The 20485-nt window shown below is 40.2% G+C and overlaps 1 protein-coding gene across 1 annotated transcript; it reads left to right on the plus strand.

The window, feature by feature from the left end:
- The first annotated feature begins 1772 nt into the window (after window positions 1–1772).
- On the plus strand, window positions 1773–19288 carry LOC147333350 (uncharacterized). The gene is made up of 13 exons (XM_086266324.1): window positions 1773–1830; window positions 4166–4186; window positions 4771–5088; window positions 5212–5523; window positions 5647–5958; window positions 6104–6409; window positions 10562–10876; window positions 11000–11311; window positions 12586–12718; window positions 13473–13723; window positions 13838–13953; window positions 14674–16208; window positions 16749–19288. The coding sequence occupies exons 1-13, from the start codon at window positions 1773–1775 to the stop codon at window positions 17263–17265; spliced, it is 4506 nt and encodes a 1501-aa protein (XP_086122450.1). The 3' UTR covers window positions 17266–19288.
- Window positions 19289–20485: the final 1197 nt, after the last annotated feature.

Raw genomic sequence — 20485 nt, forward strand, 5'->3', positions numbered from 1 at the left:
TGAAGTTCTGTGTCTCGTTGTGTCTAATTAGGTCCAGCTGTGTTCCCCTCTAGTGTGTCATTCCCTCGTTACCTTGTTTGTATTTATAGTGTGTGCCTGCCTGTGTTCCTTGTCAGTTCGTCTGTGTTATTTTGTGTTTCTACGTAGTTTCAGTCGCGTGATTTTAGCCAAAAAGTGTTTACTTAAATTCAGTGCACATATCAATTTGGTGCTGATTACACCATTCTTTTGGAACATTTGAGATTTATGCTTTTAGAATTCATTTTGAAGCAAGTTTCACAAGAAAATTGGCTATCAGACAAGGCTATTGTCTATGAGAGTGGAATGTGTTAATTCTCTTTTTCTATCTGATAACAGAACACATATTAAGAATATGTGAGATATGTTTGGAAAAAGTATGTACACAGTATTAATACTGTAAAGTAACAAAGGAGTGCATATGTGTAAATTGCAATAAAAAATGGAAGGACATACGTTGTCGTTAAATTTATTTAGGAGTGTTTAGTTCAGTCACAGAACTCCTAAACACAAACTTAACAATGCTGTAGGAATGCTAAGTCCTCTATAATGGAAAGATCAAACAACCACTTCATAAATGCAAGGCACAACATAGAAGAGCCACTTCCATGAGACAAGACTCAGCTGTCCATCTGCAAGGACAAAGGTCAATCTTTTGAGGATTAAAATATTCACATTTTGGACAGAGAAGACAGATGGTTTGAAAGAGGAGTAAAAGAAGCCATTTAACGCCCACTCACTTCCTGAGCAATTTGACCTCTGGAAATTACATGACAGGAATTACATCACTATGAGTTCAACCAAAAATTTGACTGATTGTGACCTACAGCCGTTTTCACACCTTGGCTCATGTGATTAAGCAGAGGATCATTAGGGGGCCCATGTCCCTCTTGGGGGACACTCCCATAGGGCTTAAATCTTGGACTCTCCACCATTTGACCTTAGAACTGAAGAAGCTTCTCAGATGAGAGATGAAACGTCTTCAAGCAACTTAAAGAAATCCAGACGCTTTTCTTTCCGATCTCCTTAGATTACAATGACTTGGATGACTGAGAACCTTCACAGATAATTTAAATTTGTTGCACTTTCTGATCCCCTCATTGTCAGAGCTCTCTTAAAAAATTAATGTCAATGATGCTTTTTATAAAAGATTAATAAAGGATATATAATAAAAGTCACTTTGCCAAAAAACTGATTTAAGCTTCAACCTGAAGGTTGTTTGTAGCTCAGGAAAGAAGTGTGACAGCTACAGCCTTAAGAAAACAGAAGCTCTGCCTGGAGGCGGGGCGGGAACAGCCAGCCCACAAATACACCAGTAGATCGGAAGCAAGAGGCTAAATTTAGATGTGGGGGGAAACTCACGGAAGTCCTGGAAACTTAACTATTCATTGACTTTAAAGTTACCAATGAATAAGAAGCAGACCTGAATGATAACAACAAAAACCACTACCATAGCCAACCAGAACAAAGATAGTAATAAAAAGTTAATTAAATCTTATTCTTAAGACTTCTTAATCTCAATCATAGCATACCAGGTTACCTTCCAACTGTGTCTCAGTTGTCTAGACATGTAAATGCATTCCTTCACTGCATTTAGACAAAGTATGACATCTGGTTCTTCTGGTTTTATCTTTTATTAAATACCTCATCAACTACACAAAGTGTAGGCGTTGATTACGGTAAAACGTGATCACAGAAGCTGAGCATATTCTTTTGTCTTTTAAAGTCTAAGACAATGACTGTAGTTGTTAGCAATGGAGCTCCAACAGCTTGTGTGCTGGTTCAGTGTGATGATCGTACTCTTTTTCAAAGGTGAGAAAAAAAGATTGGTTTTTCTCATTACATAGTTTGTTTCTGGAGCAGATGTAAAAGAATAATTAGAGGCACAAATGTAAACTACACTGTATAGTAAAGTATATTATATAGTATAATATTTATTCCGATACTGTATTATTCTCATAAGTATCCAATGTTATAATATTAACAAACCAAATTAATTAAACTCAATCACTGATTAAAATCTGCATTTCACAAGCCTGGAGACTTCTGTAAGTATCATTGTGTTTGACTCTGTTCAGCCAGTCTTTCTTTCCTTAAAGGTTTTATATACAAGGTTAAAATTTCAGTTTAAAACGGACTAGCTGTGTAGGTTATTTTTTGCAGTGTTCATGTTGACAATGATCACTCTCAGTACTACTTGAGCAAATACACTGAAAAAAAAACCTGCTAGATGAACATTGCAAAGATATGTATATCAGTTACATGCAATTAATTTGTATATCGTCAACCTTAGTGTCTTATGTTATTACTGCTCACAATTTTTTCGTAACATGAACATGATTTTTTATGTTGTTCTTATGCCTTTTACTCCTGTCAAATATCTATAGAAACCATCTGTTTATTGGAAATTAAATGGTTATGTAAAATGTAAAGGTTTTTTTAATGCTAATTGTATTTGACTACCATTTGTTAGATTGACAAGATTATTTTATGCTAAGTATATTTTAATTTCTAACTAATTACTGTATATACATATATAAACACATACACACAAACAATTTAGTGTTCAATAAATAAAACTAAGTTAAGGTTGATCTCACTGTATGTACTATACATTTTTTTTTCAATCCGAGCAATAAGCTAAAATAATAGCTTTATTCAAAACTAACAATGAACAATGAACTGTATTTTTAAAACTACTATTGTAGTTTATGAGTCATCTGTTTAAAGTGCGTCTCTTGAAAAACATTCCATAATGTTCCTCAGAAAGAATCTTACGACGTCACAGCTATGTAAAAAACAAATATGTTTTTAAATGTAAGAGTCATAAGGAACTATAGCAACAGGAACATATTTATTTAAATGTAACAAGGAAGAGCCTTAAAATAACATTTTAAACCACAAGCTCAAAACCAAGTGACCTAAACTGGTTAGTATTGGCTTGCATCTATCGCTAAAACATCATAATAACTCATACTAGACTATGCAATCTGTTTGTAGAAGTGCACCCTGCAATTGAAAATGGCCTCTTGGTAACCTGACCAGAAAAAAACCCAAACTATGTGTCACCAAGAAAAATAGACTGATGCTCTTTATGTAGTGTATTAGGGCTGTCAGCATTATTAATCAGCATTAATGCTGCCCTAATACACTGCAATAACTTGTGCTAGGGAAAACATCACAGAACAACCAAAATTACCATGACCATGTCCAATGAGCTTGCAAATTGTTTGTCATCTATATATCTGTTTCAATGACTGAGACCAAGCTTGTGACCACCTGAGATCAGTTGACACCTTCAAAATTACTGTGGTGAATCAAGATGTCAAATAATCCAGTGATCATTTTGCAATTGCCTCAAAGTAGAGGGTGTGGTACACTCAGCCTCAAGGTGATGAGAAAAAAAAATGAGAATGGACTCAATGTTTAGCACCTCCATTGTCGAAGTTGCAGCACTGAGCTGCAACCACAAGGTGGTTGGTGCCTGTTGTGGTGGTTATACCCGAACCAAATGGTGGACACCAGAGGTGAAGGGAGTAACTAGACTGAAGAAGGAGTCCTATGGGGCTTGATTAGCTTGTGGGACTACAGAAGCAATTGATAGGTACCGACAGGCCATGCAGAACACAACTGGGGCAGTGGCTGAAGCGAAAACAAGGATGTGATAGTTGTGGCATATGTGTTAGAACAGTGAACCTGGAGGTGGTGATACAAGTTCTTTTGAAATTACCTTTTTAAAATAAAGAGAGCTTTTTCTCTTTATAAATACTGCTTTGTAACATCAAAAGTTATTACAGTGGCTTGCAAAAGTATTCGCCCCCCTTGAAATTTTCCACATTTTGTCACATTACAGCCACAAACATGAATCAATTTTATTGGAATCCCAAGTGAAAGACCAACACAAAGTGGTGTACACGGGAGAAGTGGAACGAAAATCATACATGATTCCAAACATTTTTTCTACAAATAAATAACTGAAAAGTGGGGTGTGTATGTTAATGTATTAACCCCTTTTAAATAGATGCTTGGGGTACACAATGCATAACAATACAACTTTAAGAGGTCCTGCCCAAATAACCATGTGTGATATGAAGATATGTCTTTATCTGAACTAAACTTTTTTTTGTCTTTCATTTCTGCTTTTCAGGTTGTGCTTCAAAGCTGCCCGGTGAGCAAACAAAAGCTCTGTCTTTGTTAACTTTCATGGTTTTTTTGGAACACGTTTCCAGATGTCAGCTCTACAGCAACAAGAGAAAAATACTAAATACCATAATCGGTTGCATTCTATAATAGAGCCAGTGACTTAGTATGCAATAACTCCTATATTTACAATGCATGTGTTATGTAATTTTCCTGAGATTAGCGTGCAATTTTAACACTAAGCACTAAGAGGCAATGAGTTTTAACAAAAAAAAAGTATAAGTTTTTGAGCAGAAATTTTTAGTAGTGTTATAGCCTACTGTAAATAATTTTAAGTTGTGAGTAATTTTCAAGCATTATTTTTTACTTTTTTTTCTTCTCTAATCCAGCTCTCCCATCAGCAGTACAATATTTTTCATAAAAATAATGCAACAATGTATACGCTTATCAATAATGTGTAATAACATTTCTTTGAGAAAGCTTTCTTTGTTCTTTTTATGTTTTGTGTCTTATGGTTCTTACTTCTGTGTGGGCAACTATGCTTTAGTATGAAAAGCATGGTATGTTGTATCCACCACATTTCTTTTATGTTCTTTGTTCTTGTTTTTTTAGATGGAGCCAAAATCATTTTAACTGGATCTGGATCGACTCGATGCTCTGGAAGAGTAGAAATTTATCACAATAATAACTGGGTGTCAGTTTCTGATTATAACTGGGACTTAAATGATGCAGAGGTGGTTTGCAGACAATTAAACTGTGGGACGGCACTAGAAGCTCCTCGATCAGCTCACTTTCGTGCAGAAACTGAAAAGATTTGGCTTGATAATGTCAACTGTTCAGGAAACGAAAGTTCTCTAAATGAGTGTCAACACAGTGAATTTGGAAGACACAAATGTGGATATGATCGGAGTGCTGGTGTGATTTGTTCAGGCGAGAAAACATTTAGATAATGAAGACATTATAAGTCATTCTGTTCTTGTGTGCCACAAATGAAATCTCTCCTATAAAATGTAATGAACATATAAAATAATGGTTATGCCCTTTGTCTGATAGATCTTATCAGGTTAGCTGGGTCTGGATCAACTCGATGCTCTGGCAGAGTAGAAATTTATCACAATAACATCTGGGGAAGAGTCTCTGATGGTGGCTGGGACTTAAATGATGCAGAGGTGGTTTGCGGACAATTAAACTGTGGGACGGCACTGGAAGTTCCTCATTCAGCTCACTTTGGTGCAGGAACTGGACGGATTTGGCTTGATAATGTGGGCTGTTCAGGTACTGAAAGTTCTCTAACTGAATGTAAACACAGTGGATTTGGATCACACAGCTGTGGACAAGGTCAGGATGCTGGTGTCATCTGTTCAGGTAATAAAACTGTTAGATATTGATAACATCATAAGTCATTCTGTTCTTGTGTGTCATATATAAAATCATTCCTATATAATGTAAAGAACATATCAAAACATTTTTATGCCCTATGTTTAATAGATCTGATCAGATTGGCTGGCTCTGGATCGACTCGATGCTCTGGCAGAGTAGAAATTTATCATAAATATATCTGGGGAACAGTCTCTGATTATAACTGGGACCTAAATGATGCTGATGTGGTTTGCAGACAGATAAACTGTGGATCGGCAGTAGATGCTCTTCAACTTGCATACTTTGGTGAAGGAACTGGACAGATTTGGCTCAGTGATGTGACCTGTTCGGGAAATGAAAGTTCTTTAACTGAATGTGAACACTCTGGATGGGGAAACTACTACTCTGGACATTACTACGATGTTGGTGTAATCTGTTCAGGTGACAAAATGAGAACACTTTTAGATATGTAACAATTTGCTTCATAGTCTGTTCAGTGTCATACATTAAAAAAAACAAAAAAACAAGGCACATGTAAGGCACATATATCAAAATGATGGTTTCTTTTGTGACTTATGCTCAAAAGGTCCAATCAGATTAGCTGGATCGACTCGATGTTCTGGCAGAGTAGAAATTTTTCACAATAAAATCTGGGGAACAGTCTGTGATAATGGCTGGGACCTAAATGATGCTGAAGTTGTCTGCAGAGAGTTAAACTGTGGGATGGCACTAGAGGCTCCTCGATCAGCTCACTTTGGTGCAGGAACTGGACAGATTTGGCTTGATGATGTGGCCTGTTCAGGAAAAGAAGGTTCTTTAACTGAGTGTCAACACGGTGGATTTGGAGTAAATACCTGTAAACACGGTGAAGATGCTGGTGTGATCTGTTCAGGTGAGATACATTTGGATCTTCTCAATGTCTAGTAATGCCATGTAAATGTAACTTTTCTGTTTTAGAGCTTTTTCATCCATTCATTGGTGTGTTTTAGATTACGTTCATTGTGAGGAGTCAAATTGAGCTGTACAGTAACCATACTCTGTAGGATTTCGGTAATGAAGTGTTCCATCATTCTCTGTAAATGCAGTTGCGATTCAGAGAGACATAGATTAATTTAGGGGCTTAAAAAAATTAAAGAAACCATACATTTGCTTTCACATCGAGGCTCTCTCTTCACTCAGTTATGTACAGTATAACACTTTTAGACACCCCTAGAGTCGATGGCACTATACCCTAGGCAACAGATCAGGGTTCTGCCCAATGTGAAGGCCAAGCCTGAGAAGGAGATGGAAAAGATAGATAAGAGATACACTTTTATTAGTCCCACACATGGGAAATTTGTTGTGTTACACCAGAAAATGGACAGTGCAAAGTTGCAGCAGTAAAAATGAGGAAAAACCATATACTATAATAAGATAAAAATAATAACTTACTATATAAATCTCATGGTCCTAGGTTGGTGACCCATTTTTTTGAGTATTGTACTTTTATTTCCTCATGTTTTGACTAAAAGTGTTTTGCTTTCTGTTTTGTATTTCTAGCTCTAGTCCTTTGTTCTTTGTTCCCAGGTTTTGTTTCCGTGTTCCCTTTGCTCAGTGTCAAGTTCATGCCTCTGTGCCTGTTGTGTGTTTCCTGTTTTACTTTGGAAGTCTGTGTCTTATGTCAGTGTTTCTGGTTTTACTTCCCTTGTCTCATTAAGTCTGATTTCTCCCAGCTGTGTTTCCCTCCTGTCTCCCATTCCCTGATTACTAGTGTTTATTTAAGCCCTGTGTTTTCCTTGCACTGTGTCATGTCATTCCCTCACCGTGCTGTGTTTTGCCTCCGTGTTTCTAGTAATGTTCTAGCTTTCTGTCTCTTGGTTTCTTTTCTAGTTTCTCAGTTTTTAAGTTGGATATTCATGTTTTTAGTTTAGTTCCCGGGTATTTCATGTTTGTATGTTCTCCAGCAATAAAGCTGCCTCCTTTAGTTAATCACTCAATTTCTGAGTCCTACATTTGGGTCTGAGTCCTACACCTCCTGCCTGTTACTCACCTTGACAATACAATAGAATAAAATACTATATACAACAGAATACTATGTTGTCAGAAAAATTGCACTCAGTGGTATTGCACGTGTATGTCTGTCTGTGCATATGTGGTAATCTGTAAAGTCTCTTGTTATGGAGTCCGACAGCAGTAGGAAGGAAAGACCTGCGGAGTCTCTCTGTCCCACACCGTGGGTGCCGCAGCCTGACCCTGAAGGAGCTGCTCAGTGCTGTCAGAGTCTCCTGCATGGGGTGGGAGATGTTGTCCAACAGGGATGACAGCTTAGCCACCATTCTCCTCTCACTCACCACCTCCACTTGGTCCAGAGGGCATCCTAGAACAGAGCTGGCCCTCCAGATCAGCCTGTTCAGTCTCTTCCTGTCTCCAGCTGAGATGGTGCCGTCCCAGCAGACCACATGTTAAAACATGGCCAAGGCCAACACAGAGTCATAGAAGGTCTTCAGCAGCGGGTCCTTCACTCCTAAAGACCTGAGTCTCTGCAGCAGGTACAGCCTGCTCTGCCCTTTCCTGTAGAGAGCATCTGAATCATGAGTCCAGTCCAGTTCATTGTTCAGATGAACCCAAGGTACCTGTAGCTGTCCAGAGCCTCAATGTCCATACCTTTTGTGTTTAGTATAGTGGAGGATGTTTGTGCCTGCAGAAGTCTACCACCAGCTCCTTGGTTTTTTTCAGTGTTGATCTGGAGGTTGTTCTGCTGGCACCAGTCCACAAAGCCTTGGGTCAGTTCTCTGTAATCCTTGTCTTGCCCATCAGTGATGAGGCCGACTATTGCAAAGTCATCAGAGAACTTCTGCAGGAAGCACTGGGTGAAGTTGTGAGAGAAGTCTACAGTGTAGATGGTAAAGAGGAACAGAGCCAGAACCATTTCCCGTGGGGCCCCCCGTACTGCTGATGACCCAGTCCTGAGTTCTCACATACTGTGGTCGGTCAGTGAGGTAGTCTAGTATGCGAGGTGATGGTCCACTCCTGTGTTCTCCAGATTCTCCTTCATGACTGTGGGAAGAATGGTGTTGAAGGCACTGGAGAAATTGGAGAACAGGATTCTCACAGTGGTCCCAGCGGTCTCCAGGTGAGAAAGGGAATGATGTAGGAGGTGAATGATGGCATCATCTACTCCAATTCCAAGCTGATAGGCAAACTGAAGTGGGTCCAGTGATGAGCTCATTAGGGTATTGGCTTTAATCCTGCTCAGTTCTCTCGTAACCTGGATGGTTGAGAGAGACAAGCTGGAGCCGTGTGCTGGATGTGTATTGGCTACTGTGGCAGCCCCCCCCCCCCCCCCCCCCAGGCAGAGTTCTATTCTTTGTGGCGCAAGATGGTTCTAAGGCCTCTCCAGAATTTGCTAACATCGTTCTACTGAATCTGGTTCTCCATCTTCTGCCTGTAGCTGTCCTTCCCATTCCTGATCAGTCCTTTTAGCTCTCTCTATTCCTTTTTCCGTTGCTCCTTGTCTTCAGAAGTGAAGGCTCTCCTCTTCTGCTTCAGAACGGCTTTTATTTCTCGGGTGATCAAAGGTTTGTGTTTGGAAAAACACTGCACGGTGGGTACGGTGTTATCCATGCATAAGTTAATGTAATCCATAATGCAGGTCGCAAGGCTGTCAATGTCCTCCCAGTGGTCGTCACAGAGCATCTCCCAAACAGTGGACTCAAAACAGTTCTTAACCCTCTGGGGTTGAGGGACGCACCGGCGCCTAAAAATCACATGACCAATTTCAGACAACACAGCTACAAGATGTAGCGACTCTGAGTCTCCATTTCAACTTGGGTCGAAAGTGCGGACTTCAAACTATATACCAGTTTTTGAATTGTGTCGATGGGCGACATAAAACCAGAGTTATGATAAAAAATACACGCATTGTTTTTTTTCTGAACAAAACAGTGGTGTTTACAGCGGGAAGAACGGTAAAAACTGTGTTTTCTACAGATGGCGCTAACAAACACTCTCTGCTTGCGATTGAGAAGGGGAAGTTTTAGGAAGGACACAGAAATGAATAGAGCTTCTGTAACAGGCTGCCACACAAGAGGTGCGCTGGAGTTGAAAAACAAACAAACAAACAAACAAGAAAATTCAGACAAATCTGAGTAAAGTGACATGGAAGAAATGGGATGATACTAGAGACAAGGCTCTGCCCAACACCTCAGGGAAGTAGACACCAGCTAATCTGTCTTCCTAATGGTCTGAAGTGCCCAATATACCCTGAAGATCCGGAACAGAGCAGAGAGCAGCCTGGCAGAGAGCTAACATGTGGTCTAACCCAGAGGAAAGACACTGAGCCCAGCAAATACATGGAGCTCGTTAATCCACCTGTTTTAACCGTCAGTGTTATCTCATTCGAAATAATATTGTAAACTCGGGTAACTGTATGTTGGGTCTGTGTTTCCACAAGCCCCACTAGTCTAGAGACTTATTCTCGTTAACGACAAAAACAAGATGAACATCTTTTACTTGCTAACAAGGGAGGCCCCAGCCGGTGTCTCAGAAAGCACTCTGAATCCTGTTTTCCCAACGACGGCCTCCGCTTGCTGCCTTTTGTTGGGAAAACAGTTCACACAATACACATCACAGCAAAGCACCTCCCACATGGTTCTAAGACAAGGCACTATGTGTGTGTATGTGTAAACATCTGTATGCATGTGAGAGTGTGTGTGTGTGTGTGTGTGTGTGCGTGTGTGAGAATGTGTGCGTGTGTGTTTGAGTGAGTGTGTGAGAATGTGTGTGTCTCTGTATGCATGACTTCCTGCTCACCAAAATAATCATAAAAGCAGGAAGCAACATCACAAGAAACAGATCTTCCAGATCCAGAGAACATATCTGCAATAAAAGCCTCTCCAGCCAGTGGTCCGAGACAAAGGAATGTCTTGATCCTATAGATTGAACTCAGACCTTAAAAATTTAAGAAGCACAATGACAACATTCAACAATTAGACTTTACACTGTGCTTGGACATTAAAAGTATTGCATGAACTATCCCAACCTTATCTTTGTGTTTTGTTTTCAGCTGTACCAATGATCTTAACTGGATCTGGATCGAGTCGATGCTCTGGGAGAGTAGAAATTTATCACAATAACATACGGGGAACGGTTTGTGATAATGGCTGGGACTTAAATGATGCAGAGGTGGTTTGCAGACAGTTAAACTGTGGGATGGCACTGGAAGCTCCTCATTCAGCTCACTTTGGTGCAGGAACTGGACAGATTTGGCTTGATAATGTGGGCTGTTCAGGTACTGAAACCTCTCTCACTAAGTGTCGACACAGTGGATTTGGATCACACAGCTGTGGACATGGTCAGGATGCTGGTGTGATCTGTTCAGGTGAGAAAACTGTTAAATATTCAAGACATTATAGATCAGCCTATTCTTGTGTGTCATATGAGAAATCTTTTATATATAATAAAATTAACATATCAAAATTTTGTTATGTCCTTTGTCTGATAGATCTGATCAGATTAGCTGGCTTTGGATCAACTCGATGCTCTGGCAGAGTAGAAGTTTATCACAATAACATCTGGGGAACAGTCTCTGATTTTAACTGGGACCTAAACGATGCTGATGTGGTTTGCAGACAGATAAACTGTGGGTCAGCACTAGAGGTTCCACGACTTGCTTATTTTGGTGAAGGATTGGGACCGATTTGGCTCAGTGATGTGACCTGTTCAGGAAATGAAAGTTCTCTAACTGAATGTCAACACTCTGGATGGGGAAACTACTACAGTGAACATCACTACGATGTTAGTGTCATTTGTTCAGGTGAGACAACTTATAGATAGAGAACAATTTCCTCATGGTGTCTTTAGTGTCATACATATATGTGGAAGGTCTATCCTTCACATAGAGCCACATAGATCTCCGATGTTGTTTCTGGGATCAGCTGGAGCCACTTGCAAAGCTTGGGAGTCACTGCACCTAGTGCTTGAAGTTATATGTATGTGTATATTTAATATAAGTTACATATATTAAAAAAGTAGTTTGTCTTGTGACTTATGCTTAAAAGGTCCAATCAGATTAGCTGGATTAACTTGATGCAGAGTAGAAATTTATCACAATAACATCTGGGGAACAGTCTTTGATGACAGCTGGAACTTAAATGATGCAGATATTTAAACTGTGGGACAGCGCTAGAGGCTCCTCATTCAGCCCACGTTGCTGCAGGAACACACCCTCATTGCTTCTATCATTAGAAGGGAGCTGTGGTGATCAGTGTTGGGAAGGTTACTTTTAAAATGTATTCCATTACAGAATACAGAATACATGCTCCAAAATGTATTCTGTAACATATTCCGTTACGTTACTCAATGACAGTAACGTATTCTGAATACTTTGGATTACTTAATATATTATCATGCTTTTTACAACAACGTGAATGTACTATTGCTGTGTGATTTATTACTATTACTGAAGGTCCACGACACGGACTACACTGCCCATGATGCTACATTCTTTAGAGCTATGCTTGTAGCATTCTGCCTGTTAGCTTAGCACAACAACAACAACAACGAAAAGGCGCTCTCTCACCCAGGAAACACACAGTCACAGAGAGAGAGAGAGAGCGTCGCCCTGTAACCACGGCAACCGTAACGCTGCCGCCTGGAACAACAGAACGTAGCTGTCAAACAAAACCCAAACAGTCCTGACCCGCGACAAAATGAAACAGGAAAGTACCGCAGTGTAATCCATTTATTTCAACAAAGTAACTGTATTCTGAATACCACCTTTTTAAACGGTAACTGTAACGGAATACAGTTACTCATATTTTGTATTTTAAATACGTAAGGGCGGTACATGTATTCCGTTACTCCCCAACACTGGTGGTGATGTCAGTGTTTGTGTACAATATGACCAATGACTAGAGTGAAATGGGCCTATTACAGTTATCTATGGTTTATCCCCTTTGGGTTTTCATCAGGAGGGACATTCAGCATAAAACTCAGCTAAACAAAACATGACGAGCTACCCACTGTGGCGACTCCTTGTGACATGGAAAAGTAGTTTTTACAGTTAGCTGTGATCTTTTGTTTTGCCAGCATGCGGCAGGGCTGTGGAAAGCACAGAAAGTTGGCCCTGGCAGGTCACTATAAGCCACAATGGAGAGTTTCGGTGTGGGGGGTCCTTAATCACCAACCAGTGGGTGCTGACAGCTGCTTCCTGCATATCACAGTAAGTCACTGTTGCCAATTTAAATTTCTGTGTGATGATGTTGCAAATGACCATTACTCCTCAGTTTACAACTAGCTTAACCTCTTAAGCTCCAACGCCCCCTGATACTGGGGCAAAAGGCAGGAGATCAGGTAGGCTTGGGGCTTAAGAGGTTAAGATTTACAGGTTATCATTCTACTTATTTTCTGAAGGTCAGGAGTTTTTAATATCTTAAAAAATTTATTCTACAGAAATACATTTCCAGAAACAATTTTTTAGGGCAACAAGAATCATTGGACCCTCAGTGTGACGTGGCAGACCACGTGAGTTCACTATTGTGATGGGATCAAGCAGATCGCTTCTGGAGGTTGTCCAAATCTGAGATGTAACTGCTGTCCAAAATGTTTAGCATAAAGACATACAATGGGGAAAGGCTAGCCTAGCTGTTTGTTAATAATAATAATAATAATAATAATAATAATAATAATAATAATAATAATAATAATAATAATAATAATAATAATAATAATAATTTCACAGATATCTTTAAATCATTATCCCTGCCAATAATTAACCCCAAACACAGAAACACACACACAAGGAGAAAAAAGAGCTTTGAAAGTAATGATTCCATTTTTGCACAATAAATCACTGATGTGTCCATTTTCAAGATCACATGAACAGTACCTGGTTTGAAATGTGATCTTGACCAAATCAAGCTAATAGAAAAGAAAAAAAACAACAAACCATTCTTTTTCACAATTTTTAAATTTAGTAACCTGACAGAGGTCCATCTCGGCTGCCACAACCAGTCAGATTTAAGCTCCAGCAAAATGTCTCGAACATTAGAAGACATCATCTGCCATCCTGAATTCAACAACAACACACATGAGAACGACATTTGTCTTCTGAAGCTGTCAGTTCCTGTGACTTTCACAGACTACATTCAGCCAGTCTGCTTAGCCTCATCAAAAAGCACTTTCCACAGTGGGACAAGCAGCTGGATTACTGATATATGTGAAAATGGTAAGTATATAAAATATTTTTTAATTTTCTAGGAATGTACAGGTTTTTTTTTAAAGCTCTTCTATTTCTTTTTACAATTCGGTAACGATTCCTTCCTGAACATCCTGCGTGAAGTAAATGTACCAGTAGTGGGAAACAATGAGTGTCAGTGCTACTATGAAGGTGACAAAGTGATCATGGAGAACATGATCTGTGCTGGGCTCAGCGCTGGAGAGAAGGATTCATGTCAGGTGATCCCAAAGATTCATGTATAATGTCACTCCTTGATTAGTGCTGTGAGAATTATGTGTTACTTTCATATTGGATTGTTTTTTCTGTTATTGTATCGACCTTACTGATATTATAGACTGTTAGCTTTCACGACTCAACCAAGATGATTTATTACTCAATCGAGTTTCAGCACAGTTGGATATGCAAAAAATATCTTATCGAAACTTCTGGGAAATTTTTTATCAGTGACATCATAGTCGTAAATGCACTTGAGTGCCTAAGTGCAACAGGTCAACCACAAAAACACAAAAAAACCCATAAACCCCCCCACAAAAACAAGCTTTAAAATTAATTCTCAGTGGGGACTAGTAAGGCGCTTCAGTGTCTGTTTAGCTTTTTCTGTCCTTGAAGAAGCCTCCTCTTAACATATAAGCGAATCAAAAATATATTTGTGATTGTTTGATAGCTATCCAGTTGCAGCTTGTAGAAATCGTTCACACTTACTTAGAGACTCTCCTTTCATTTTTAGATGGGCTGACTGTTTCATTTTGTTACTGTCTTTGTGACTGTTAAAGTTAATTACAGACTCATAAATAAAATAATAGCTTAGATTGAGGTAAGCAAACTGCATTTTAGGTTAGCGTTCATAATATTCATGCTTTAGCAGGATCAACACAGAAACAGGTGTAACTAAAAGGTATTTCTCTGCCTTCAGAACTTTGATCTTTCTTTTCTCACAGGGTAACTTAGGGGGACAACTAATGACAAAGAGAGGCTTTGAATGGCTCCAGAGTGGAGTTGTGACTTTTAATGATGACTGTGCAAGACCTGCAGTCTTCACTCGTGTGTCAGAGTACCAAAATTGGATCAAGGACACCGTCACTGGCACTCAACCAAACTTTGTTACCTTCACCTCGTTGGGCCCTGACAGTGACTTTTATTTCACCTGTCCAACATCATCAACTCTTCCTGTCCCCACCACTGTCTCTACTGCTGTCCCCACCGCTGTCTCTACTCCTGTCCCCACCACTGTCCCAACTACTGCCCACACTACTGTCCATTCTAGTGTCCCCACTGCTGTCCCTTCTAGTATCCCCACAACTGACCCTACTGCTGCTTATTCTACTGCTGTCCCCAACACTGTCCCTTCCACCTTCCCCACCACTATCCCTACTCCTGCCCTCAGCACTGTCCCTACTGCCGTTTCCCCCAGTGTCCCTTCCACTGTCTCCACCACAATTCCCACAATTGTCCCTACAGCTGTCCTTACAACTGCACCTTGTACTGTCCCCACCGCTGTCCCTTCTAGTAACCCCACCACTGATTTTCCTACTGTCCCTACTGCTGTCCCCACCACTGCCCTTCCTACTATTTCCACTATTGTCCCTACTGCTGTTCTCACCACTGTCCCTACTCCAGCCCCCAGCACTGACCCCACCATCTCCCCTAGTCCTATCCCAACTAGCCCCACCATCTCCACTACTCCTATCCCAACCACTTTCCCCACCACTGTCCCTCCTGCTGTCCCTTCTACTATCCCCACTGTTTCTTCTACTTCTGTCCCCATGACCAACCCTACTGCTGTTTCCCCTATTGTCTCCTCCACTGATCACACCACTGTTCTCACCATTCTCCCTACTGCTTTCCCCGCCACTGTCGATCTGACTGTGTCCACCACAGTCCCCACCACTGCCCTTCCTACTATTCCGACCATTCTCCCTACTGCTTTCCCCACCACTGTCCCTGCTACTGTCCCCACAACTGTCCCTACTCCTGCCATCAGCACTGTCCCTCCTACTGTCCCTTCTACTATCCCCAGTGCTTCTTCTATTTCTGTCCCCACGACCGACCCTACTGCTGTTTCCCCTATTGTCTCCTCTACTGTCCCCACCACTGTTCCCACCATTCTCCCTACTCCAGCCCCCAGCACAGTCCCTTCTACGGGCCCCACGACATTCCCTACTGCTGTTTCCACAATTGTCCTTTCCACTGTCTCCACCACAGTTCCCACAGTTGTTCCTACTGCTGTCCTTACAACTTCCCCTTCTACTGTGCCCACCACTGTCCCAACTACTGCCCCCACTGCTGTCCACACTGCTGTGCCCACCACTGTCCCTACTGCTTTCCCCCCCATTCTCTCCTCCACTTTCCCCACTACTGTTCCCACCATTCTCCCTACTGCTTTCCCCGCCACTGTCCATCCGACTGTGTCCACCACTGCCCTACCTACTGTCACTACTCCTAGCCACACCACCTCCACTACTCCTATCCCAACCACTGTCCCCACCACTGTTACTACTCCTAGCCACACCACCTCCACTACTCCTATCCCAACCACTGTCCCCACCACTGTTACTACTCCTAGCCACACCACCTCCCCTACTCCTATCCCAACCACTGTCCCCACCACTGTTACTACTCCTAGCCACACCACCTCCACTACTCCTATCCCAACCACTGTCCCCACCACTGTTACTACTCCTAGCCACACCACCTCCCCTACTCCTATCCCAACCACTGTCCCCACCACTGTTACTACTCCTAGCCACACCACCTCCCCTACTCCTATCCCAACCACTGTCTCCACCACTGTTACTACTCCTAGCCACACCACCTCCCCTACTCCTATCCCAACCACTGTCCCCACCACTGTCACTACTCCTAGCCACACCACCTCCACTACTCCTATCCCAACCACTGTCCCCACCACTGTTACTACTCCTAGCCACACCACCTCCCCTACTCCTATCCCAACCACTGTCCCCACCACTGTTACTACTCCTAGCCACACCACCTCCCCTAGTCCTATCCCAATCACTGTCCCCACCAATGTCCCTTCTACTATTCCTGCTGCTTCTTCTACTTCTCTACCCAGGACTGACCCTACTGCTGTTTCCCCTATTGTCCCTTCAACTGTCCCCACCACTGTTTCCACCACTGCACTTCCTACTGTTCCCACTACTGCCCTTACTGCTGTTTCCCCCATTGTCCCTTCCACGGTTTCAACAATTGTCCCTACCACTGTCCCTTCTAGTAACCCCACCACTGCTATTCCTACTGTCCCCACCGCTGTACCCACTGCTGCTTCTTCTACTGCTTTCCCCACCACTGTCCATCCGACTGTGCCCACCACTGCCCTTCCTACTACACCCACCATTTTCCCTACAGCTGTCCCCACCACTGTCCCCACTGCTGTCCCCACCACTACCTCCACCACAGGTAACAGTAAAATTGATAGTGGTGAAAACCTGGTCCACTTCACTCACTTCACCTCTCTCTGTGTTCTTCTTGTGTTGCTCCATGTATTCGTTGGACTGGTTGAATATAACTAAACACATTTACTTAAGTCTTGTACCTGAATACACACTTTAAATACGTTTACTTCAATAGTAATTTAGTACTTTCCTTTTACGTCATTTTTTATATTTGAGGGGAATTGCATCTTTCTCTCCAATATATTTATGAGACAATGATTCAACATTTTGAAACTAAATGATCTAAATTTGAAAATGGAAAATATTTTGCCGTTTCGAGTTTCTCAAATTACAGTGATGGGTAAATGGGTTTGTTTTTATATGGCACTTTTCTCCTCATAGCACTCAAAGCAACTTGCCACTATGCCATAGTTACCCTACCAGCATGCTATACATTTTCTATGTAACTGCTTCCATCACATGCTCTTGCTCAAGGATATTTGGCATGCATATTTGATCAGTGTAAGGTTTTAATTACACTGATTAATCTTTTAAGCTCTTAATTTAATAAATTAAAAACATATTATTTATTAGATCAAGTATTTCTTTCTTTTTGTTTAGTTTAGTTTTTCTTTTGTTGTTGTCTTGCAGCAGAAATTTTCATCTACAAGTCTCAGAACTTTAACAAAGTGTTTTTCTTTTTCTGTGAACTGAATGAGGATGTTTTAAGAATTATAATGCCTAAGTTTATACTGTACACAAGGTTTCTGGAAATACTCCCATAAAAATAAACCCACACATTGTTTCGATTACTAGAAATGAATTACTAGGCTTGTTCAACCTGTGACACTGCTCATAAGGCAGGAAGAAAAAAGTCTGTCGAGTTATGAATGATCATTTCCTCATTGTTAAAGATGACATGACATGACTCATTTTCTCTTGACATTTCCTTCACGATGAACATAGAAAAGAAAAGAAAACAAACAGCAGCTGAAAGCCATTGCTGTAAAGACGTGGCAGAGTATTACAAAGAAGGAAACCCAGCCTCTGGTGATGTCCATGATTTTAAGGCTTCAGGCTTTCATTGAAAATGAACATTTTATTTTAAATTATTGAATTTGTCAAATTACTTTTGAACCCCTGGAGTGAATGAATCGTGTTAAAAAGTGCTTTAGTTCCTCACATTTTTATTCTTGATTTTAAATCCACTGAATCAAAGCTGAGAATCTGTCCTTCAACTGAATCTGAATCGTTTCATTTAAAAAATAACTGTTTACAAAGCCAAAATTTGAAAATAAGTTCTCTCTGTCTCAGCATTTATGGAACTACATGTAAAAATGTGTGTCCATCTTCAGGGGTATTGTTGCATCAGCAACTGAAGACCAAGAGAAAAATCTGGAGGTTAGTTCATGACATATAATTGCTAGAAAAATCCAATTTGTTTTCAGTCAGATTAATATTATTTGTTTAGTATTGTAATTTATTTGATGATCTGGAACATGTAAGTGTGACAGATATGCAAAAAAAAAAGAATAAAAAAGAATAAAAAAAGAAACCAGGAAGACAGAAAACAGTTCTTCACAGCACCGCATACTAATTTACAAGGGTGTGTGTGTTTCTACTTACAAAGAAATGAACTGTATTTAATAAGTATGGCGGTTTCATTTTAATAGATAAAGAAAAAAAAGACTCATTATGCAAAAGTTACAAATCAGTTTGCATTTAATTGAGTAAAATAAGTATTTGATCCTCTGCAACCCAGCCAGAATCAATCAATTAAAACACACATGTTTGGGCACCTTTCTCACAGAGAGCGGGAGAGTTGAGTTATGAAACAACAAATCTTTGTATGAGAAAACAGTCTAAATTCTGATCTAATCTAACAAAGGGGGTTCTAACAGCAGTTTTCCATTTTGGATCCGTCCAAAAACAATTACCAGAAGTCCCGTCGCTCCACAATAGTCAACTTAGGCAGGTTTTACTTTTGATCCAATTAAATAATTAAAAAATAATGACACCAAAATTAAAATTGAATGGATGATTTTTAGAGCTGTTTTCATCGTTTCAATATAGTCTATAGTCTCCTGGATGTATAAATTGTATTTTACAAAATATTTCTCCTGTGTCAGTGTTTGAAATTTGTTATGATGTCTGAAATGCTGTTTCATGCATAAAAAAGAACAATGTTTAAATACAAATAAATATATTCAACTACAAAGATCTCTGTGTGTGTGTGCTATTTTTGTCAGCACTTACATTACTCAATTTCCAAAAACACACGGTAAAATGAGTGAAATTTTCACCTCTGCAGGTGATGTTTGAATCGCTGTCAGTGCCCGGTGAAGTGAAGGTCACAAAGCCTGGTAGTTTCCCAATGAAAATGTCACTTATCCATTTCTAGTACAGAAATCAATCTGGACACATGAGCGTGGATTTGAATCAATGGTACGTGTGAGTACAAGAAAACAATGATTGGAATACAATGTGCTTAAGTTTGCTCAGATGATAGGGTCCAGCTGAAGATCAGAGGAATAGGAAAGGATTTTTCAATGTGTGTGTTTTAAATAAATTCTTCCAGTATCCATTGCAGGTGACCATTTTAAGATAAAGTATTTCTTTCTTTTTGTTTAGTTTTTCTTTTGTTGGTGTCTTGCAGTAGAAATTTTCATCCAGATCCACTCAAAGTCACAGAGCTTTTACAAAGTGTTTTTCTTTTCCTGTGAACTGAATGAGGATGTTTTAAGAATTATAATGCCTAAGTTTATGCTGTACAGAAGGTTTCCGGAAACACTCCTATATAAATAAACCCACACGTTGTTTTGATTACTAGAAATGACTTACAGACTTGTTCAACTTGTGACGCTGCTCATAAGGCAGGATGAAAAAAGGCTGGCTGTGTTATGAATGATCCTTTTCTTCATCGTCTTTAAAGATTTAATTACACTGCTCATTTTCTCTTAACACTTTCTTGACAATGACCCAAAACATACAACCAAAGCAACCAAGGACATTATTAAAGCAAAGAAGTGGAATGTTCTTGAATGGCTAACACCTGATTTTAACCCAACTGTTTGGTTTTGCTTAATTCGCCTTATAATCGCGTGCTCCTTATGGTCCAAATAATATGGTAAGGTATCTTTCTTGTATAAATGTGCTCCAAATAAAGAACTTTGTGTTGACAAGATTGTTAGTTAATCATTTATAAATCAATATTGTCTGTATGGACAGCATTTTTTAAAGTAAACATGTACAGCTGCGGTGTTAAGCGATGGGGTTGAAAAATTTGGGTGCAGCTAACTTTTGTGCTGGTGCAGCTAAGAAAAAAAGTTAGGCGCACCAGTGCAACTGTGGCAAAAAG

This window comes from Aulonocara sp. 'chitande type north' Nkhata Bay, linkage group LG3 (assembly GCF_057382095.1).
Source record: "Aulonocara sp. 'chitande type north' Nkhata Bay isolate Kocher_YH1m ecotype deep benthic linkage group LG3, A_spYH_male_GT1.1, whole genome shotgun sequence".
In the NCBI taxonomy this organism is placed as follows: domain Eukaryota; kingdom Metazoa; phylum Chordata; class Actinopteri; order Cichliformes; family Cichlidae; genus Aulonocara; species Aulonocara sp. 'chitande type north' Nkhata Bay.